Here is a 22,392-nt window from a genome sequence, read left to right on the forward strand (position 1 = left end):
GATAGTTAATAAACATCCAGTCTCTCTCTCTCTCTCTCTCTCTCTCTCTCTCTCTCTCTCTCTCTCTCTCTCTCTCTCTCTCTCTTCCCTATCTCCCTCCCTCCCTCCCTCCCTCCCTCCCTCCCTCCCTCCCTCCCTCCCTCCCACCCCCACTTCCACCTCCTCTGCCCCTCAGCACAGTGGGTTGGGTTGGCTCAGCTTGCATAGTTGGCCCATAATGCTGGGAGTCAGTGGTTCAGTGCACATTGTGCATTTGCATATATCTACTGCACAAAAACTACTTCATTTAGTTAGTAGTGATCTATCCTCATAATTATTTTGTAACTTGAGTTTTCCATTGCAGTATAAATGTAATGAAGTAACATTTTAGAACAGAATATGGCTATGATGAATCAAACTATTTAATACGTTTTTTCTTATCTTGCAGCTGAATTGTGGAATATGATTACCTGGGGTCTGTCACGGGCATCATCCAGCAGTGAAAATGCTGAGACAGCAGTAGCTAAACAAGCTGATGTTGGAGCACCTTTAGCAAATCAGTCTGTGCTGCTCATTCTTGTGTTAGCCAATCACTGCACTAGTGATAAAAATCTTCATAATCCCTACCGCCAAGCCTTATTTTCATTCAGCAACTCGGAAGGTAAGAAATGAGCTATACTAATATCTGTTGCATGACTTGTGAACTTGCCTCCTTTGTGAGTGGTATTCAGTTGTAAGAATTTCATGTGACAATAATAATGTAAAGTTCGGGATAGTATGTGTAGTTGTAGGTGAGCCTGATGACTGGTCATCTTCAAATTGAAATTGAAGAGTGATTTGTGCTGTACATCCTAGACTATGTAGCAGACCTTCTAAGTACACTCAGCTGGTATATAGTACAGTGCATTAAATTTAGTTCTGGCTAAATAACGTTTTTTTTTTTTTTTTTTGTTCAGTTTGTAACTATTCTGGCTTCAAATTGGCACAATTATTATCCCATTGTAACAACACAGACTATAATATTCCGTAAATTAGTTTTCCCGATATACCCAATACTTCAGTTCCAGTTGCCATTTAATTATGAATGCAGGAAACCAACATTTAGTGGTGTCATAGTCACATTACTTCATTTTAATGTTAGAAGACTATATACAATTGCTGATGTACATGTTACACACCTTTACCTATAACTCGTTAATGGCCCTTATGAGCTGTAGGATTTAAATCACAGTCAATCATTTATTTTTATTTCACTACTCAACAGATAATAACCCCATTCTGTTGGGTAAGCATATCATCTCACGATTTGCCTATAGTTTAACATAATTATTGCTATTTCACAGTACTGTCCAATACTGCAGCGTATTCCATGGTCCCTGCTTCTAACAACTTCCATCTACTAGTGTATGTAGTGGTTACTAGTACTATGTTCAGTGTGGACTCTTCGTGTTGAACATAACCCCTCTCACTGTGTAATTTTTTTATTGACAGTTCATACATTTTTATGTTGTCCTTATCACTACTACAAAGTGATTCAGAAGATTGCACAAATTGAGAGAGCTGATAGAGAATTCTAAATACACAACTGGGAGAAAAATTAGTTCACCTTTTCAGAGATTAAAATTTATTGTTGCAACAGTACATATGGAGTACATGAAATGATTACATTTAGAGAACAGTAGGACAAGTAGTTCTATGGTACCAGGTATCGAAGCACACTGAAAAACCAATATAAGTATGTGTGTTGCCTCCACAGGTGGCAATGAAGGTGCTGACTCTAGCATCCAGTCGATCGTACAGGTGGTGTATACAATCCTGGGATACTTTATGCCACGCCTGTTCAACCTGTTCACATAGTTTTGTAAGAGTTGTTGGTTCACAAGTTGCACAAGTCACTTTTCATCCCATCATATTCCACATGTAATCTATTGGAGACAAATCCAGAGATTGTGCTGGTCAGGGAAGTTTCTGAACACGTTGCAGAGCACATTGAGTTTCACAGACAGTGTATGGGTGAGCATTATCCTGTTGGAAAAACACACCACCTTCCTGTTGCAAGAACGTGTCCAACAACATTCTACATGTACTGAAGCTGGTTAATGCCCCATTCAGAAATACTAAAGTTGAACGAGAGTTGTAGCTTATTGTACCCCAGACCATCATGCATGGGTGGGATCAGTGTGTCTTCGACAAATGCACTCTACGAGACAGCAGTCACCAGACCTGTGGTGTATGCCTCAACAGCCATCACTTGTGTGCAGGCAGAATCTGCTGTCATTGCTAAAGGCCATGGTGCACCATTCCATCCTCCAAGTGATCCTGTGATAGGACCAATAAAGCCATGCACATTGATACTGTGGATTAAGTGGAAGTTAGGCTAGAGGTGTGCTTGCCCGTAGTCCCACTGCAAATAACTGATTCGCAACAATTCATGTTGACACATCTGGGCTCACAAGCCCTCTTTTGTGTGCTGTGGTAGCTGTATGATCTGCCACTAGTGCCCTTACAATACAACGATCCTGGTGGGCATCTGTGCTGTGTGGACATCCAGAACCTTGTCTATAGGTGTGAGACTGTTCATGTGATCCTGATACTAGCACTGTCACACAATTCACGCAGCATGTCCAACTTATTTGGCAATTCTCCAAAAGGACCATCCCGCCAGCTCGGAAACCTGCAATTTGACCCTGTTTCAAACTTGCTCAGTTGGCTGTAGAAAGCACGAGTGTGTCTCCATTGCATGGTTGCCTGCTTATTTCACATGTTTGCACCATACGGAGCCTTCTGGCTTCAGCATTCTCTGTTAAAGGGTAGACGCGGATGGCACCCTCGTAGCTATGCCACTACACTATCTGTTGGCAGATTACATTAAAATCTTTGTCAGTACAATCTCCTCCTCCTCCTCCTCCTCCCCCCCCCCCCCCCCTCCCCTGTCATTTTACAACTACTTTGAAGTAAAATCCTGAGAAAGTGAAAGCTTTGAAATGTCAGGAACAACAAGTGCGACCCAAGCGCACACACCTTAACTTCAGCGAAGATGATGTATTGTTTACTCAACAATGTTGTACATTACATATAGCATTCAAAATGGCAACTACCGCAGTCAGCTCAGGCATAAGTTTCACAGAAAACGTTGACTCTCTCTTCCAAGTATGCCAGGCACCCGAAAAACTTCTTCAGACACTGCAGGTATCCTGGTGAGAAATGTTTCTTTGTCAAGAACTGTATCACGTACATGAGCATAAAAGAGAAATCAAGAGGTGGCAGATCCCATGAAATGAAGACTTACCTGCTGAGACCATTCCCAGTGGCTAAACTGAGATCTATGCAACTACTTTCAATATGTGTCTTTTTAAGACTAGACAAGTGACACAGTGTGCATTTGGAATAGTGAACAGTTAATGGAGATTGCTGTAACAGAGTGTTAAAATTGATAAGCATGACAATGCTGCCATTATACTCAAATGTGTATGTGGGTGATACATCATTATATTTGACAAGGAGGGTGAAGAACCAGAAACTGCATTCATTTAGAAACTAACACACTCAACTAATTACACACTGTAAGTGCAGTGATTCCATCAGAGATAAATTTTATGGCATTTTTTGTGCTCAGGGAAGAATGCAAACTGTTTGAGTACTTTAGAGAATACTAGTTACATTTTTGCTTTTAAATAGAGTTTCTATATTTTTTTTAAACAGTTTTATTGATTGCACACTATATGTCACTTGCCACATCTATACTAATAATAAAACTGTAGAATGGTTGTGTCTGTCTGAACACGCTAATCTCCAAAACTACTTGCCTAATTTTCATGGGGTTTTCACGGGTACTTGAGCTCAGCTTGGGGCAACATGAAGGCTTTATTTGATGAACATTGGATTACAAAAATTAATTTAAAGTTGTAGGAGGCTATTCAGCTTGGTAGTTTGAATGGTATACTACTATACCAAAGAACCACTAGATTGCGCTATTAGTTTTTTTTTTTTTTTACGTCAGTGACAAAAGTATTTTCAGACATTTATGTCAGTGGCAAAATTGAGTGCTGCAATGTTATCTTTATGAATACAAAGTACCATTGAATTTACTTGGCTGGGATATACAGATGTACTGACTTTACGTTGTGTATGAAAATCATAATGGAATAGCTTTGCTTATTTTGATAGATTTCATTTATATTTGAATTCTTGGTTGACAAAAATGAATTTATTGACAGTCATCCTATAAGGATTCAGTTTTTACCAATTGAGGAATGGAGCCATAAAAAGTGACAGTATGCAAAAGCCCTTCTTTAACTTTTGTTGCAAAGCATGGGCATGTAGCTAATATTCAATAAATCTGATCACACAGTATTATGTTTTTGCTTTGTTATGGTCAGTAATTCCACTTAGCTTCCACACTCATGTCCTCTGCAACTTTTAACCATAGTTTCCTGTGTAAGTCATGGTGGTGATGTCTCTTGTCTTGCTTATTTCACAGTGACCTGTTCTCATTACAAGACTTCTCCAAGTCGATCATTGATAATTAAGTGTGAAACATACGCAGGTACTTGCTTGCACCAACTACGTCGGACCAATTCAGCTTCACTGGGATCTATCCATCAGCCATCCCTATGTGGCTAACTTGGTTGTGTGCAGTGGACACATGCCAATGTCTTGGTGCCAATGTCTTGGTGCCAATGTCTTGGTGCCAATGTCTTGGTGCCAATGTCTTGGTGCCAATGTCTTGGTGCCAATGTCTTGGTGCCAATGTCTTGGTGCCAATGTCTTGGGATTAGTCGGCTGCCCGTGCTCGTATACAGCTGCCCAATTAGCTGGACAAATATGGTTCCTGTGGATGTTCACATGAAACTTCATTTAGGTTTATATTTACTGATCCCTCAGTTCTAAAACCACTATCAGATGTCTGTTGAAATTTGTGAAGTTTTATGGTTCCCTCAAACATTGTTTTCTTATTAAACCCAACCACCAGCACCATCACCATCACCTTCACTGTCATAAGGGGGTCCATACAGCAAGCCGAGTTGGATATTTTTGGATGATTTGCCTCTACCTATTTTTGTCTCGGCAGACTTTCTCCCTCAACACAACAGCCCATGTGACCCCTTCTCTTTCAGGGGCTTTATTTGTTTGGTTCAGCAACCTCTTTCTTGGATGTCCAACACGATGTTCATCATGACATGTTCCTTTCCAAGTACTAAAGGGAAATCAGTTAGCCTGTCTCCATTTCATATGACCAAACCACTTCAGTTTTGCTGATTCAGCTTTTCCTTCATGGTTACTTCTACTTGCAGGTCTTTCCTTATGTACTAGATTCTGATCTTGTCTCTCCCAGTCTTTTGTAAAGCAGACCTAAGGAATTTCATTTAACAAGCTTGTAGTTAACTTTCATGTCTCTATGTTAGGACTCAGCTCTACAGACTATAGGACATGATGGACACTAGGAAAGTTTTGAACAAGGGTTGCTTATCTTTCACAGGAATGTCATTGTCCACAACAAGTCTTCATACTAGATCGAAGAATTTAGATCATTTGGTTACCATGTTCAGAACCTCTAGATAGGCACTCCCATCACTTGCCTTTCACATTCTCCATCCAAAAATAGGTTTTGCGGAGTGGGTACTCCAGTAATTCACATTGACAGTGTCTTGTTTTTGCACACAGTTAACTTGAATTCTTTGAACTTGGTGTACCTCAGATTCTACTTCTTCTAAACATCCATGTTGGTTTCCTCCCAAATTCAGGCATCATATGCAATTCCAATAACATTAGGTCTTTCCTTTCCCCTTCTTTGATGTCCTTTATTATATTATACATGAGTGTGCCAAAGAGTAATGGAACTGCCCTATTGCACACCTACCTTTGTTCTTAATCACATCAATTTTGCATCTCCTATTTGTACACTGATCCCACAGTTGCCATACAGCATCCTAATTTTTGTAGTTGCAGAGTTGAGGACAATCTGTATTTCCAAGTAGCCCCGTATGTTATACCTTAATAAAATGTTATAAGCATTCTGATAATCTGGGAACACTATTATTGGGTCTTTTCTTTTTGTCCAAAATTTTTCCATTATTTGTTGAAGTGCAAAAATATGGTAAATTGTTCCTCAGTTAGTCTTAAATTCATGCCTTGTTCTTTAACTTTAGGTTGTAAGATAAATTTCCAACTCTTTTCCAAGATATTTAGGCAATGTGGTAAAAGGTGATCTGTCTCTTAGTGGCACAGCAAAAACCAAACACACTACGGAGTTCCAAATAGTGGTGCAACAATGTTGTCATGCTTAATTTGACCAATATAGAACTTAATAGTGCCATAAGCTGTTGTTGTAGTATTATAAACAAAAAATAAATACTGCTTGTGTTATATAAGGTCTTACAAACATTCTTGTGGTTTAAGATAGTACCATGTTCTTTCTGACATTAAAATGCCTTCTATGTGACACCCAGAGTCAATGAGAAAGTGTCAATTTGTTTTCCATTACAAACAAAATTATTTTTAAGTTTACATTTTACATGCCCATTTGACAGAGCACTCCCAAATTAATCTAGTCTGATATTTGTTTTATCAATATGTATTAACATGGACAGTAAGAGATGGAGAATAAACAGCAATTCAGCAGTGACTCTGTAGCACTGCATGCATGGCGGTAGTTGTCAGTGTGGAACAAGGTGGTGCTGTCGTTGCTACAGTACTTTGTATTCTTAGTTTTACTGTCCCTTTAATACATATTGATAAAACAAGTATTGCCCTAGACTACTCTGGGCTGCTCTGTCGAATGGGCATGTAAAATTCCACTTTAAAAATCATCTTATTCACAACGGTAAACAAACAGATACTTTCTGTCAGTACTGGGTGTTAGTGTTTTATCCATCTTCAGCTATGGTTGCTGTGTGTAAAAATAATCATCAACCAGATGCATAAAAGAAATTTAATTTTTAATCAGTTTCTGGCACTTAGTGCCCTTCTTCAGAAAGTTATTTAAGAAAAAAACCCTTGCACCTGAACACACCATGAAGGCTCAATGGTACCGATCGGCCACTGTTTCATCCTCAGCCCACGGGCATCACTGAATGCGGATATGGAGGAACATGTGGTCAGCACACCAGTCTTCCGGCCGTATGTCAGCTTATGAGACCAGAGCCGATACTTCTCAATCAAGTAGCTTCTCGGTTTTGCCTCACCAGGGCTGAGTGCACCCTGCTTGCCAACAGTGCTCAGCAGACAGGATGGTCACCCATCCAAGTGCTAGCCCAGCCTATCAGCGCTTAACTTCGATGATCTGACGGAAATCAGTTTTACCACTGCAGCAAGGCCGTTGGCTCAGAAAGTTATAACTATCACAGTATTTGTGAGTGTCAACAATAAGATGCATGCAACCTACTGCTGTGGTCATGTGGTTCATAGTGAGTGTATGAACATGATACTAGAGCCACGTGGCCACAGCAAGGTGGTGCATGCATCTTATTGTTCATACTTGAAAATAATGTAATAGTTAAAAGATTCTGAAGAAGTGCAATAAGTGCCTGAAACCAGTTAAGAAATTAGATGTCTTTTATGCATCTGGTTGCTGATTATTTAGATAAATACTACACATAAGACACATCAGTCATAAATAATATGTTCCCATTTACCATAGTCTGTCAACACTGGGGTAACTTTTCGATTCTGTAGCTGTAAAAATTGTGGTTTTGAGGTGAAAAAATTGTCAAGTTATGTTTGGAGCAGATTTTCATCCAGAAAGCAAGTTCCTTTGAGATTGTTCTATAGAAAACAGAAAGAGGAAAAATCTGTGGGTGTAAGATAAAGTGAATAAGCTGTGTGCAGAATGACTTCCCAGCCCAACTCCTGTATAGAGTTTTTTGTCAATTATGCAGAATGGGGGTGAGTGTTATCGTGGTGTAGCATCACTTCATGCAGTCTTCTTGGTCATTGTTCTACAGGGTGTATATGCCCCAGGTCAAGCTGGAAGTCCAGAAAAGAAACTTAGGAATTTTTTCGTCCAGGAAATACATGGGAAATTTTTGGGATTCTGGGAATTTTTAGTTATTTTAGTTTCCCATTAAATTCCTGTATTTTTGACTGGTGTGAACATATACTCTAACAGAGAATTTCGCTTTAGCCTGCTACTGCAAAATAATACTGCAACAGTAAAACATAAACATGAGAATAACACCAAACTAAAGCTTTAGTTGCAAATAAAATGCACTATTTACACCAACAAAACACAGTGCGCACACAAATTTCTGCCAACAGAAAAATGTAACAAAGACTATGCAATACTTCATAACAAAAAACTTCTTTCAATGAGTACGACATCTCAACTGTTTACATTTGTCATAGGTCCTTGGAAAATATTGCAAATGGTGGTTTGAGAAGCATTACTTTCAAAGTAAATTTCCTTTTACACAAGATGAATTGTGTAATGTGTGAGAATGTGCAATTAATTTCTTAAATCATGGTGCGTTTGACTGTTTCAAAACATAACACTTTGATGACCAGCCACTTAGGAAAACTTCAGGCACAGACCATCAGCCATTTATACCACACCCCATGCGGCTCATAACTCTTTTGTGAATATGTGCTTGGCTACCATGGGGCCCCAGCCTTTTGCATTACTTCCTTTCCATGCTGCAAGGTTATACTTCCACAATCCCTTCCCCCTCTGCCTCTTCATCAGTTGATTTTCTTGGTACAGACCTTGCTTGGACCTGGTTTATGACAGGGGCTCAGGTTTCCCCTTCCAGCATTTTCTGCAACTTTTCATTGAACACAAGGTCCCCATTGTTGGATTTGACCTGCCAACAATTTTCATAATTCTTTATAAGTGTGGATTGTGCAGGGAAGAATGTCCAATGCAGTGTATGCTCCACTTTTGTGCCTTTTCATCTTTGCTTCCTTCCTGTTTTTAAGGCAATATACCCAAAACCCAGCTCAGTAGCCATCCTGGTGTGGGGGAGCTCATAAAGCACCTGCAAGGTGGTAGCCCTGCTGCTCATGCAGGGATCACATTGTTGGTGCTTGAACTGAAAACTCTCCGTATATGCCAAGGAGTATGTACCTGTTGTGACTGGGGCTCGGGGACTGAGCAGTGGATTACCGGCCAGGTAGCCGTTGGTGAGGCTGGGTGGTGCCCATGGGGAGAGCCCCCGTTCAGAGTGGGTGGCACCATTGTGGATGAGGCGCAAAAGAAGCAGATGAAATTATCTCCCACTAGTGACCATATGACACTAGCAGTCTCTATGAAAAGGCAGTCCTTTTTTAATGCAGAGAGATAAGACCCTGAAAGATTCGCTTCCCTGGCTATCCCGTGGGAGGAACGTATGGCTAAGTGGCAAGCAGAGCAATACTCCCTGCAGTACTTGATTTTGCACAAGGACTGATGGTGATACTGTCTTGGCCACAAAGCTCTTATTCTTTGTGGAGAACTTAGAAGACAAGTTTGAGGAAGTGACAGCCATCTCAAAAATGAAAAGTGGGTCAGTTTTGATCAAAACAGCATCCCCTGCCTAGTCACAGGCGCTGCCTGCTGGTGGATTATCAGCATCATGTCCTTGCCATCTTTAATGGTGTCTGGAGTGAGGTTGAGTTCCCATCACAATGGCAAGAAAGCATCATTGTACCAGTACTGAAACCAGGTTAGCAACCTCTAGAGATGGACAGTTATCGCCCAGTAATTCTAACAACTGTTCTCTGTAAGTTTCTTGAACGCATGGTGAGTGGGCTACTGTGTTGGCTCGTTGAGTGTTGGGGTCTGCCATCCGAACAGCTTTTGCTCGACGTCAACATCTCATAGCCATCTCCTTTGAGCTGCAAAAGGTTTATGACACCACATGGTGATGCCACATCCTTGCTATGTTAAATGAGTGGGGTCTCCATGGTACGCTCCCAGTTATTAACCAGAATTTCTCAACATGCATTCTGGGTGCAAGTTGGTACTTCCCACAGTACCACCAGTATCCAAGAAAATGGGGCTCAGCAAGGCTCTGTACTGAGTGTCTCTGGTATAGCAGCAGCTGTGGGGTCCTCAGTATTACCCTCCTTGTATGCTAAATACTTTCACTTCTACTGTTGCACCTCTAGTGTGGGTGTCACTGAAAGTCGACAACAAGATACCTTATAAAAGGGACAGGCATGAGTCCTCATCCATGGCTTTGTTTTCAGCTGCCAAAATTCACGTTGAGAAATTCTGTTGACAACATATCGTTCACCAACAACCGTAACTGTATGTCAATGACCAGCTTTTCAGTATGATGGAGACTTATCACTTTTTAGGACTGGTCTTCGATTCTTGGTTGATGCGTATTCTCCATCTTCATCAGCTTAAGCGAAAATGCTGGCTGAACCTTTACACACTTCGCTACCTAAGTAATACCAGCTGGGATGCAGCTCACACTACCCTTCTGCAACTTCACAAAGCCCTGATACAATCCCATCTTGATAATGGGAGTCTGTCATATGGTTCTGCATTGCCCTCAGCATTGTAGATACTGGATCCAATACACCACTGCAGGGTTCAGCCTGAAATGGGAGCCTTTTGAACTGGCACTATGAACAGTTTACTCGTGGAATCTGCATTCCCTTCTTTGTGGACCAGGTGCCAACAACAGCTTGTTGATTATGCAACCCATGTTTGCAGTTTCCCGAAGCATCCGAACTACCATCTCCTCTCTCCAAACACAGAAATCCATCTCCCTCAATGGTGGCCCAGATCAGGGATTATGATTGCAATCCATGTCTGGTCCCTCCTCTCTGAACTCCAGTTGTTTCCCCTTCCACCTCTCCCCTGGGCCCACTCACAAAGACCTCTGTGGTGCATCCCTTGGCCACAGTTTTGTCTTGACCTATCGCAAGGTCCAAAGACTCGATCCCTCCCGAGGCCCTTCGCCACAAATTTTTGTTCATCCTTGGCACATTCTGGGGCTCAGAGGTACTCTATACTGACGGCTCGATGGTTGCTGGTCACGTTGGCTTTGTTTATCCACACGTGGGACATACTGAACTGTGTTCCTTGCCAGATGGTTGCAGTATTTTCACTGCAGTGTTGGTAGCCCTCTCTCATGATTTTGAGAATATCCGTTCCTGCACCAGTGATTCCTTTGTCATCTGCAGAGCAGTTTTCAAGCTCTCTACCAGTTTTTGGACTTGCATTGTGGAGGACAACGGTTCAAACCTGCATCTGGCCATCCTGATTTGGGTTTTCTGTGATTTTCCTAAATTGCTTAAGGCAAATGCCAGGATGGTTCTTTCGAAAGGACACAACCAGTTTCCTGCCCTATCCTTCCTCAATGTGAGTTTCTACTCCATTTATAATCCCCACACTGTCAACACGATGTCGGACAGTAATCTCCTCCTAATCTTTTACCAGTGTTATCCTCACCATCCTTTGACCATTGCTATCCAGGATTCCCTGTATGCCCTCAAACAGTGTTACCGTCTGGACCCCAGGCCACTTTGGGATCCTGGGGAATGAACTTACTGATAGCCTGGCCAAACTGGCTACCAGTTAACTGACTCTTGATATCGGTGTTATGGAAACAGGCCTCTGATCATTATTATGCCATCAAGTGTTAAGAATCTGAAATACAGAATGACTGAGTTTGATGTCACCAAACAGACTATGGGTGATAAGGGAGACTACTAATCTGTTTAGGTCCTCCATGCAGGCCTCTCGCAAGGAGTCTACCACCCTTTGCCAGAATTGCATCAGCCATACCCGACTGGCTCATGGTCATCTCCTCAGCGTGAGGGCCCACCCCACTGTCGTCGTGGTTCCCATTTGACAGTGGTTCACATGCTATCAGATGCATAACATTATCTTTTTATGAATATGGGCAGATCTTTAAATAGCAAGTTGCTGCTTTGTTTGGGGTCAACCGTACCTTTGTTTTCATTATGTTAGCATAAAGACCATTTCTCATCACCAGTAACTATACAGGATAAGAATGGTCGGTGTTGTTCACAAGCCAATTCATAACGGACAAGCCGGCCACTCGCTGAGTTCTGTGATTTTGACTTAGAGCATGCGGTACCCATAACCTGACTTTTTAACCTTCCCCATTGCATGCAAATGTCGCATGATGGTGGAATGATCACATTTCATCACATTGCCAGTTCTCAAGTATGCTGATGTGGATCATCATGGTTTAATGTGTTTAAACGATCTTCATCAAACCCCGAAAGCTTTCCTATCGTGGAGAGTCACTAATGTCAAAATGATCCTCCTTAAAATGAGAAAACCATTTTCTTGTCATGCTCTGTGCATTGGCATTATCCCCACATATGGCACAAATTTTTCTGGTTGCCTCTGCCACTGCCACACCTCTACTGAACTCAAACAGAAGAGTATGTCATAAATGTTACAATTTCTCCAATTGGCACTCCATTTCCTAGCATCCACAGCTCCACTCACTATCTCCAGATCCAGATGGCAATATGTAAGCTCAAATAGCAGTGAACTAAGAGAGAGAGAGAGAGAGAGAGAGAGAGAGAGAGAGAGAGAGAGAGAGAGAGAGAGAGAGAGAAAGGCAATTGATACACAAAACCCAGAATACCAATATGTGAAACAGAAACACTACAAACTTATGCACCATTTAGCTTTAAAATCGTTCACAAATCCTTAGTGTTTGTCAGAAATACAAGCCTTCTAATTGTCATAGTAGTTTTACGATTTAAATTACAAAAACAGTGCTAAAAATGAACTTCTTTCATCATCATCAAGAGAAACACTCCAACACACAAGCAGACGTCATGTACAATACAACGTATATAGTTGCACTTGAAACTGAGAATAAATTCTTGAAATGTGTTGTTCTATGTGTGAAAAAATGTAATTGGTACTGTGTTCTATTATTTAACCCTGCTCCTTTCCCATCGAAAGTTATTAAAAGGTACTATAATTTTAAATTTGGGTTCTGTTTGCTCATCTGCAGTTACATTTGTGCCAGGATTATATAGATTCAAAAGTACACTGGTGTGCAAAATTTAAGGATGAAAGTAACTTTCACATAGTGTATCATTGCCAAGTAACATAGCTTGAAAAAACTTAGATCATTCATAGAAATAACTGACACAGTATATTACAAAAGATAACTGAAAAAAAAAAAAAACACGCAGTGAAATGGACGGAAATGACACTTTCATTCAGAGATAACAATAACACTGAAGTGACCACAATTCATTATATTTACAGAAAAAAAGCAGCAGACAGTTGTATGTTTTCAGAAGTTGTAAGTTTATTTACATGACCAGTTTCAGCATCTTGATGAATGCCATCTTCAGGCCCCTATGCCCTCTATGCATAGAGAATTAGATACATTGATGCACGCATAACTGGAGCCATCGGTACCTGGATTCCATCAATTTTTTTTTTGTGGAGTGTGTACCTCGAAGACTTGACTTGACTTGTCCAGTTTTCGAATTACACAGTCCACAAAAAATTTACAGAATCCAGGTATTGATGGCTCTTGTTGTGCGTACATTGATACTTCCTATTCTCTATAAGGGAAGTGCATAGGGGCCTGAAGATGGCATTAATGAGGCGCCAAAACTGGTTGTGTAAATAAAATAACATCATCTGAAAATGTACAGCTGTTTGGTTATATTTCATTGGTAAATTTCTGACTAGCCGCTGTCCCATATCCGTGATTGATCAGCAGAGATGTAATTTGTGGTGGTCCCCTGGAAATTACAAAAGATGGGACATGGTTATTAATAGGGTGTGTGATCACCACAGATGGCAATGTATGCTATGCATTGTGCTCCCATGCTGGTCACAAGATTGGTAAGGAGTTCTTGTGGTTGGGTGTCCCTTTCCTCCACTAGCATGGATGACAACTGCTAGACGATTGTTGGTGCGTGTTTACATACTGCAGTACGTCTTCACAATGCACCCCACATTGGATTTAAGTTGAAGGAATGAACAGGCAAGTCCATATGCCAAATATATTGTTCTGAGAATGTCGTCACATGCACTGTTCGATGCAGTCACACATTGTCTTCCATAAAAAGTCAGGGCAGAATGTACCACTTAAGACACACATGAGGAAGGAGTACAGTGTTACAATAACGTTGAGTGTACTGTGATCAAAGATTTGGAGATCATTACGTCCATGCAGCTAGATCTCATAGACTCTTTGTTGCTTCACCATATGAATTATACACACCAGCCAGTAACACCAACTCATGTAGGCTTCAAGTGTTATTTGACCTAAATCTTTTAAGCTGTCACCATAAACGTTTTGACCCTCAGTATTAGTCATTCTGACAACAATACTCTGAATACAATCATTCATAAGAGCTTGAAAAGAGGATTTTATAGCACTTTGAATATCTCATACCATATTAGACAAGGAGTCAGGTTTATACCACTTTCACTTGGTGCTCTTCTAGTTTGTGGAAAAGGTTCTAAGGTCCACATGATATTTTCGTCATTTGACTGAGCCACTTGCATGTTGCCATGTATCATTCTCCGAAGTGTCTTCTGATTCAAATGCAGGATGAATTCTGTCATTAATTGTGTGATTTTCATCTTCAGACATATTCTCCTCACAGTCAGATGCATTTACTAATACTTCCAACTGTTTCTCAGGGGGAAAAATCATTTAGTTGTGATAGCCACACAGAAATTACTATGTTAGATGCAGATCAAGCTACATGAACTGAGTCTGCACAAACAGTTGGCGAAACATTACAGGTAGTGATAATGCTTTGATAATTTGAACATAATAAGCAACTTGCATTGTAGTGTACTTAAAGAAATTTCAACAATGAACAAGCAAAGACTTGTATTGTTATAAAACACCATTATGAATGGATCTCGTGCACATAGGAATACTGATATTTGTACAAGTTGAGAATTTTTTTAAACGTGCAGATCATGTACTCTAAGTTGTAACAAATTATGCTATAACAAGGGGGAGAGCCTCAAGATATGTAGAATGTAAAGAAAAATGAAGTCATTGAGTTTAGAGTGTTAGTGTTTAATTACAAAAATGTAATGGAAGAAAAATCTCCTTTGGGTCATATTGACTCAAAGAAAACAGAAGGGTTAAATCATTATTAAGCACATGATTTGCAGCTTTCAAAAAATAATGATGCACTATTGTGTGTTCAGATAGTTTTGAATACCTGCATGAATTTTCTGTTGTAGTTTCATGTGGGTCTCATTTTGAAACATTTTTCTGGGATTTACAACAAATAAGCAGTCAAACAATCCCTCTACCATGACATTTACACGTAAAATGATCACAACCTCAATACCTCACGAAAACAGATAATATTGTAACTTGCCAACTAAGGAATCTCACTGTTGTGTATGTTAGGTATGTTTCATGACATTTTTTCCAATTCGTGAATCTACATTTAAATACACACCCTACAAGTCAATGTATGATGCATAGCGGAGGGCACCCTGTGCCACCACTAGTCATTTCCTTTCCTGTTCCACTTGCAAATAGAGCGAGGGAAAAATGACTGTCTGTATGTGTCCATATAAGCCCTTATCTCAATTATCATTATGCAAAATGTCTGTTGATGCCAGTAGAATCGTCCAGTCAGCCTCAAATACTAGTTCTCTAAACTTTCTCAATAGTGCTCCTCAAAAAGAATGTTGCCTTTCCTCCAGTGGTTCCCATTTGAGTTGCCGAAGCATCCATGTAATACTTGCATGTTGTTCTAACCTACTGTTAACAAATGTAACAGCTTGCCTCTGAATTGGTTCAATGATTTCCTTCAATCTGACTTGGTGCAGATCCCAAGCTCGCAAACAACACTCAACAATGGGTCATAGCGGTTTCCTTTAGAGATGAAACACACTTCTCTAAAATTCTCCTAATAAACTGAAGTCGAACATTCACCTTCCCTACTACAACCCTTCATATTGTTTTGCAACATTATGCCAAAATATTTAATCAGTGTGACTGTGTCCAGAAGCACACGACTAATGTTGTGCTCGACCATTATGGGATTGCTTTACCTGCTCATCTGCGTTAACTTATATTTTTCTACATTTAGAGGTAGCTGCCATGCATCACACCAACTAGAAATTTTGTGTAAGTCATATTGTATCATCCTACACTCACTCATTGACAACCATACACCATAGCATTATCAGCAGACAGCTGCTTACCCTATCTACCAGATCATTTATGTATATAGAAAATAACAGCAGTCCTATCACACTTCCCTGGGGGCACTTCTGATGATACCTTTGTCTCTGATGAACACTCACTGTCTAAGACGACATTCTGGGCCCTGTTACCTGAGACATCTTTCAACCACTCATGTACCTGGGAACCTATTCTATATGCTTGTACCTTTGTTAAGTCGGCAGTGTGGCACCGTATCATATGTGTCATGGAAAGCTACGAATATGGAATCTGTATGCTGCCCTTCCTGCAGACCATGGATTATTTCATGTGAGAAAACGACAAGCTGCATTCCACTCAAATGGTGCTTTCAGAAACTGTTCTGATTTGTAGACAGAAGCTCTTCCCTCTCAAGGAAATTCATCATACTCAAACTGAGAGTATGTTCAAGGATACTGCAGCAGACTGATGTTAATGGTGTTGGTCGGTAATTTTACGGGTCTGTTCTTTTACCCTTCTTATTTATGGGAGTCACCTGCGGCTCATTCCAGTCACTTGGGACTGTGCATGGGGCAAGAGATTTTTGATAAGTGCAAGCTAAGTAAGGGACCAATACTGTAGAGTACTCTTTGTAAACCCTAACTGGGATTCCTCCATGTCTGACGTATTACTTACTTTCAACTCGTTTAGTTGTATATCTGTACCAGGGATGCTTATTATTGTGTCCTCAAAATGAGAGTCTGTGCAGTTGTCTGTTGAAAGATTGCTGAATTGCTAAAATTGATTTTCAGTCATGAAAGTCTCCAGAAGTCAAAATGCTTATGATCTTGATGTTGTAGATTTGTTGACATCCGTTATTTTTTGACATTATGTTGAATATTAAATTACACTTATGATCTATATTGTCTAATAGACTATATTTTGTTTAGTAGAAATTACACATCACATTAATTTAGATGAAAACAAATGATTATGGTAAATCTAGCTTCTTAAAGCAAAAATAACAGTGGAAGTAGGCACCACTTTAAATGAACGGTGGTGACATTTTATCCACAACCTGACAGTATGGTAAATTTCACAGCACCAATTGAGGATTATTGAGTTCGGTTACGTGCAAACAACTGACATTTCAATGTTTCCTGAGGGCATGTTTAGTTGCTTTTTAACTAAATGCCCTGACTGCAACATTCAACAAGAAAGAGTAGTACACACATCTCTTCTTGGTCAGTATCTGGATACTTTTGATTCAGTAATATTCTAGCATCCTGGCCTGACTTTGCATGACATAGTGATGATAAATTACATACCTGAGCCTTCCTCATGAATCAGTATTTCTATTAATGAAAACAGGGTCAAATTCCTACAATCGTTCCAGTGGTTAGCCTCCACGTACAGAAAGAAAACCTTGGTGGGTGAGTTTAATTTAATAATATGTATAGATATGTGAAACTTGCTTCCATAACAGATGATCAAATCATTCTCTGTGTAGACAGTGTAAGAAAGTGATAATTTTAATGATTTACCTAAAGCAATTCTGAAACAAACAGAAGTGCTGCAAAGTGGGACTGAGTTGTAACAAACATACACAGTCCAGTCACATTAAGGTGACAACCTCCTATGTTCAACATCAACATGCAGCAACTACTTATGAACCGTAGGTGGCAGCACTAGCAGTGGAGTGTATATAAAGCATGTCAGGTTGGAGGACTCCAAAAACATCACATTCATTGTTGTAATGCATAAACAGAGTGATTTATCAGATGTCCAAAAGATCACGGTCATTGGTTTTGTGGCCAGGGTTGGAAGAATTTCCAAAAAAAACTTAGTCTGTAAACTGTTCACGTGTCACTGTGGTTAGAGTATGCCATGCACAGCAAAATGGTGCTATCCAAAACTGCTGCTGAGACATCTGTGGTGCACCATAGGTCATAGATAACAGAGACAAACAACAGCTGCAGCGATGTGTAATGGTGAATAGATGTGCAACTGTTGAGTGGCTTGTGGTGGTCGCTGCACTCCCCTTGATTAATGGTAATATTACTAGTGATAACCCGATCATTGGATTTTGTATGGCGCGATTGCACACGGGCACGACAGATTGCACACAATGACCCGTATCTTGGTGCCTGGAGTTTACAACCTTCACACTATGTTTATATTAGTAAACTTTTAAGAGTGGGGAATAATCTGCAATACTTCACACAGTAAACTATAGGATTGACTCGATTTGAGGTACGCTACTTTAATTAACCTTTCCTTAACCAGGGGTCTAGTTCACACACTCGAATTTTCTTCAGCAAGGACCCTAGCTTCTCTTAATACATCACACATCATATTGGTTACATTTCACATACACTGTTACAATAAATAGTACCTGAAAATTTCACATACTAATCTACAAATATCTTTTCACTAATTACTGACACATCTACTATGATGTGGTGACCTTTCTTTGTTTTAATCAAAGCAATTATCTTTAATACTACATTTTTAACCACCTTAAGGTTTCTGGTCGTTACACTTCTCAATAGTTTTGCACCCACAGTGTAGTATTCTGAAACTTGCAATTACAGAACCTTTTGTTGTCTTCTGCTCTAAACTGCTCATTGAATTCCACAGTTATAACTTGGTGTAAATATTTAAATAGAAATTTTCAGCCTCAGTAAGACTGACCATGCTTCTGTTGTTATTTTGTTGAAACCATGACTCATACAAAAGCCATGTATCATGTGATAGAGGAAACAGCTTAACTATTGATACAATTCACTGGTAATGCACTTTGATGTTAACACTGATTTAATATAAACTATTCATCATAGCACAATATTATTACACTTGAAAATGATTACTTTTGTTGGTCTTCGTTATAAGGTGCAGATTCACACTTGTGATCACAACACGTTGCTGGTAGTGTCTTATTTGAACGAACTTGGCCAAAATAATGCACTTAAAAAATTTCCTCTTAGTAGTTGTATTGACATACCAAAGCGAGGATTCCAATTACGTGGTCATGCGCAGTTGCACTAGTCATCGCATTATTAATATAATAACTTTTAGTGCACTTAGTAATAAGTCTTGGCCTTCTTGCGTGCGATACATCCGATGCCTTGCTACCTCATGACTCGACTGCTCATTGTTCTTTCTTCCCACGCCCAGCTAGGCTGTTCCATTTTGGTTACCTGGGTGAATCCCCACCTTGCTACTCTCGTAAAATTAACTCATACTTTTGCTTATATCCTATTTACTTTCATACATTCTTTTACCATCAGTGCATATTAATTATCTTTTTTTATTCATTCAATTATTATCTATATTCCTTGAACGGTTTAGGAATATTTACTAGGGGGATACTGGTTGTATAGTAAGGCTTGCAGTAATGTTCACCTTTAGGCCGCTAGATGGCTCTCCTTGCCTGTCTCCAGTCACTCCTGCCATCTCGCGCCATTCATTTACACTAATACTACTGCTCTCAGCACTTGTAGCGTCACAGCCTGATCATTCAGATGAACCAAGTGGCCACCAAAGTGTACCTCAATGACCGTTTAGCACATATTGCTCTGTATGGGCCTCTGCAGCAGGTGCCTTGGTTCATGCACCCATGCTGACTGTTGTTCATCAGCGATTCAGGCTGGAATTTGCACACAACTGGATGTCCACTGGGTGACAACAGGTGACCTTTTCAGATGAATCATATTTTATGCTCCTTTGGGCAGATGACTGTTGACAAGTACTGTGTGAAATGTCGGAAAGCGAACAAGAAGGGACTGTTATAGTCTGGGGAATATTTTCCTAGCAGTCTTTGGGCGATCTCATCAGCCTGGAAGGCACAGTGAATCAACACAAGTATACATCTATCCTCAGGGACCAAGTCCACCTCTACATACAGTTAGGTTTTCTTCAGCATGATAGCATCTACTACCATCAGGACAGTGCCGTGTGTCATACAGCTTTTAGTGTACGTGCATGGTTTGAAGAACACCAGGATGAGTGTACTGTATTCCCTTGTCCGCCAAGCTCTTCAGATTTTAACCCAATCAAGAATCTGTGGGACCGCCTCATTCGGGCTGATCACAACCATGGATCCTCAACCAGAAAACCTAGTGCAGCTGGCCACAGCACTGGGGGCAGCATCACCCGACATTACTGTTATTACCTTTCAGAATGTCACTGACTCCCTTCCTGCTTGTCTCGCAGCAGTCCCCACTGCAAAAGGTGGTTATTTAGGATTTCAGCAGGTGGTCACATTAATGTGACTGGACAGTCACAATACATATAAATAATGCTTAACCCTTGTGCAGTACCATAATTCAGTATTAGTTCATCCTCAACATTACTTATGACAATTACATTTTTCATTGCTGAAATAGTAGAGATGTGATTAAAATTTATATGAGCCTTGTAGAGAAAATGAACAAAGGTGAAAATAGTTGTGGGATACCTCCTAATATTGTGTCGGACCTTCTTTTGTCCAGTGTAGTGTAGCAACTTGACATGACATGGGCTCAAGAAGTCTTCAGAGATCCCTTACAGAAATACTGAACCTTGATGTCTCTATAGCCATCTGTAATTGCGAAAGTGTTGCCACTGCAGGATTTTGTGTACAAACTGACCTCGCAATTATGTACCATTACTGTTCAATGCGATTCATATCAGGCAATCACAGTGGCCATATCATTCACGTGAATTGTCCAAAATGTTCTTTGAACCAAATGCGAACAATTGCTGCCTGGTGACATGGAACATTGTTGTCCAAAAAAATTCCACCATTGTTTGGGAACACAAAATCAATGAGCGGCTGCAAATGGTCTCCAAGTAGCCTGTTGTTGTTGTTGTCGTCGTCTTCAGTCCTGAGACTGGTTTGATGCAGCTCTCCATGCTACTCTATCCTGTGCAAGCTTCTTCATCTCCCAGTACTTACTGCAGCCTACATCCTTTTGAATCTGCTTAGTAGTGTAGCCTAATATAACCATTTCCAGTCAGTGATTCCTTAAGTTGGACAAAAGGACCCAGTCCATTTTAAGCAAATGGAGCCAATGTCATAATGGAGCCACAACTAGCTTGCACAGTGCCTTGTGGACACTCTTAGGTCCTTGGCTTCATGGGCTCTGTGCTACACTCAAACCCTACCATCAGCTCTTCTTACAAACTGAAATTGGAACTCATCTGACCAGGCCACAGTTTTACAGCCATCTAGGGTCCAAACGATGTGGTCACAAGCCCAGGAGAGGTACTGCAAGTGACGTGCTGTTAGCAAAGGCACTCGCATCGGTCATCTGCTGCCGTAGGCCATTAACACCATATCTTGCCACACTGTCATAACAATATGTTCGTCATGCCTACCACATTAATTTCTGCAGTTATTTCATGCAGTGTTGCTTGTCTGTTAACACTGAGAATTCTACACCAGCTTCTTAAGTGAAGGCCTTTGGCCACTGCATTGTCCACGGTGAGAGGTAATGCCTTAAATATGGTATTCTTGGCACACTCTTGGTACTGTTGACATCGGTGTATTGAATTCTCCAACAATTTTTGAAATTGCCTGTCCCATGCACCTACTTCCTATTACCTTTCCACATTCAAAGCCTGTTAATTCCCATCGTGCGGCTATAATCACATCGGAGACTTGTTCACGTGAATCGTGTGAGTACAAATGACAGCTCTACTAATGCCCTGCACTTTTATATCATGTGTAAGCAATACTACTACGATCTGTGTGTGTGCGTGTTGCTATCCCAAGACTTTCACTACCTCAGTGTATGTCTGTAACATTTGAGCTGAAGGCCTATAAAGTGAAGAGAATATGCTAAAGGATATAATCTCCCCCTCCATCCCTTTTCACCCCAGAGAGAGAGAGAGAGAGAGAGAGAGAGAGAGAGAGAGAGAGTTTTACACATGATCCAGTTTATAGCTGCAGTGAGATTTCCACTGGTGTGCAACTTTTTTTCTCCTAGATGGAGAAATTGTTATTTCAAAAAGGAAAACCCTCTTTTGTTTCTTTTTTCCTCCATTCTCTGTGGTTTCCTAGTAGTTAATATTTCAGCTCAATTAGTGTTTTATTTATTTTTTGTATTAATAAATACCAGATTGTTTGTTGTAATATAAATAAGATTTATATATGCCTCAGAGGTTTCTTTTATGTCTATTAAATATTTTGAATTTGTGGCAAATAAATAATAATAGTTATACCAAAGTTAATGTCATGGTTAAATAACATAAAAGTAAGGAACAATTTAGTTTACAAATGGGAGGAAACTACAGATTGTAATTGTATGTTGTCAACTGTGATTTTATTATCCTAAGATCAAACAAGTGAGCAATACGGCTT

At 40.2% G+C, this 22,392-nt stretch overlaps 1 protein-coding gene across 3 annotated transcripts in view; it reads left to right on the top strand.

Moving 5' to 3' along the window:
* LOC126297837 (dymeclin) overlaps positions 1 to 22,392 on the top strand; it is a 167,154-nt gene that overhangs the window by 90,351 nt on the left and 54,411 nt on the right. For all 3 annotated transcript variants that reach the window (XM_049989089.1, XM_049989091.1, XM_049989090.1), the window contains exon 7: positions 428 to 640. In XM_049989089.1, coding sequence (XP_049845046.1) covers positions 428 to 640 — 213 coding nt within the window. The remainder of the gene's footprint in view (positions 1 to 427; positions 641 to 22,392) is intronic.

Source organism: Schistocerca gregaria, chromosome X (assembly GCF_023897955.1).
Source record: "Schistocerca gregaria isolate iqSchGreg1 chromosome X, iqSchGreg1.2, whole genome shotgun sequence".
NCBI classification, from domain to species: domain Eukaryota; kingdom Metazoa; phylum Arthropoda; class Insecta; order Orthoptera; family Acrididae; genus Schistocerca; species Schistocerca gregaria.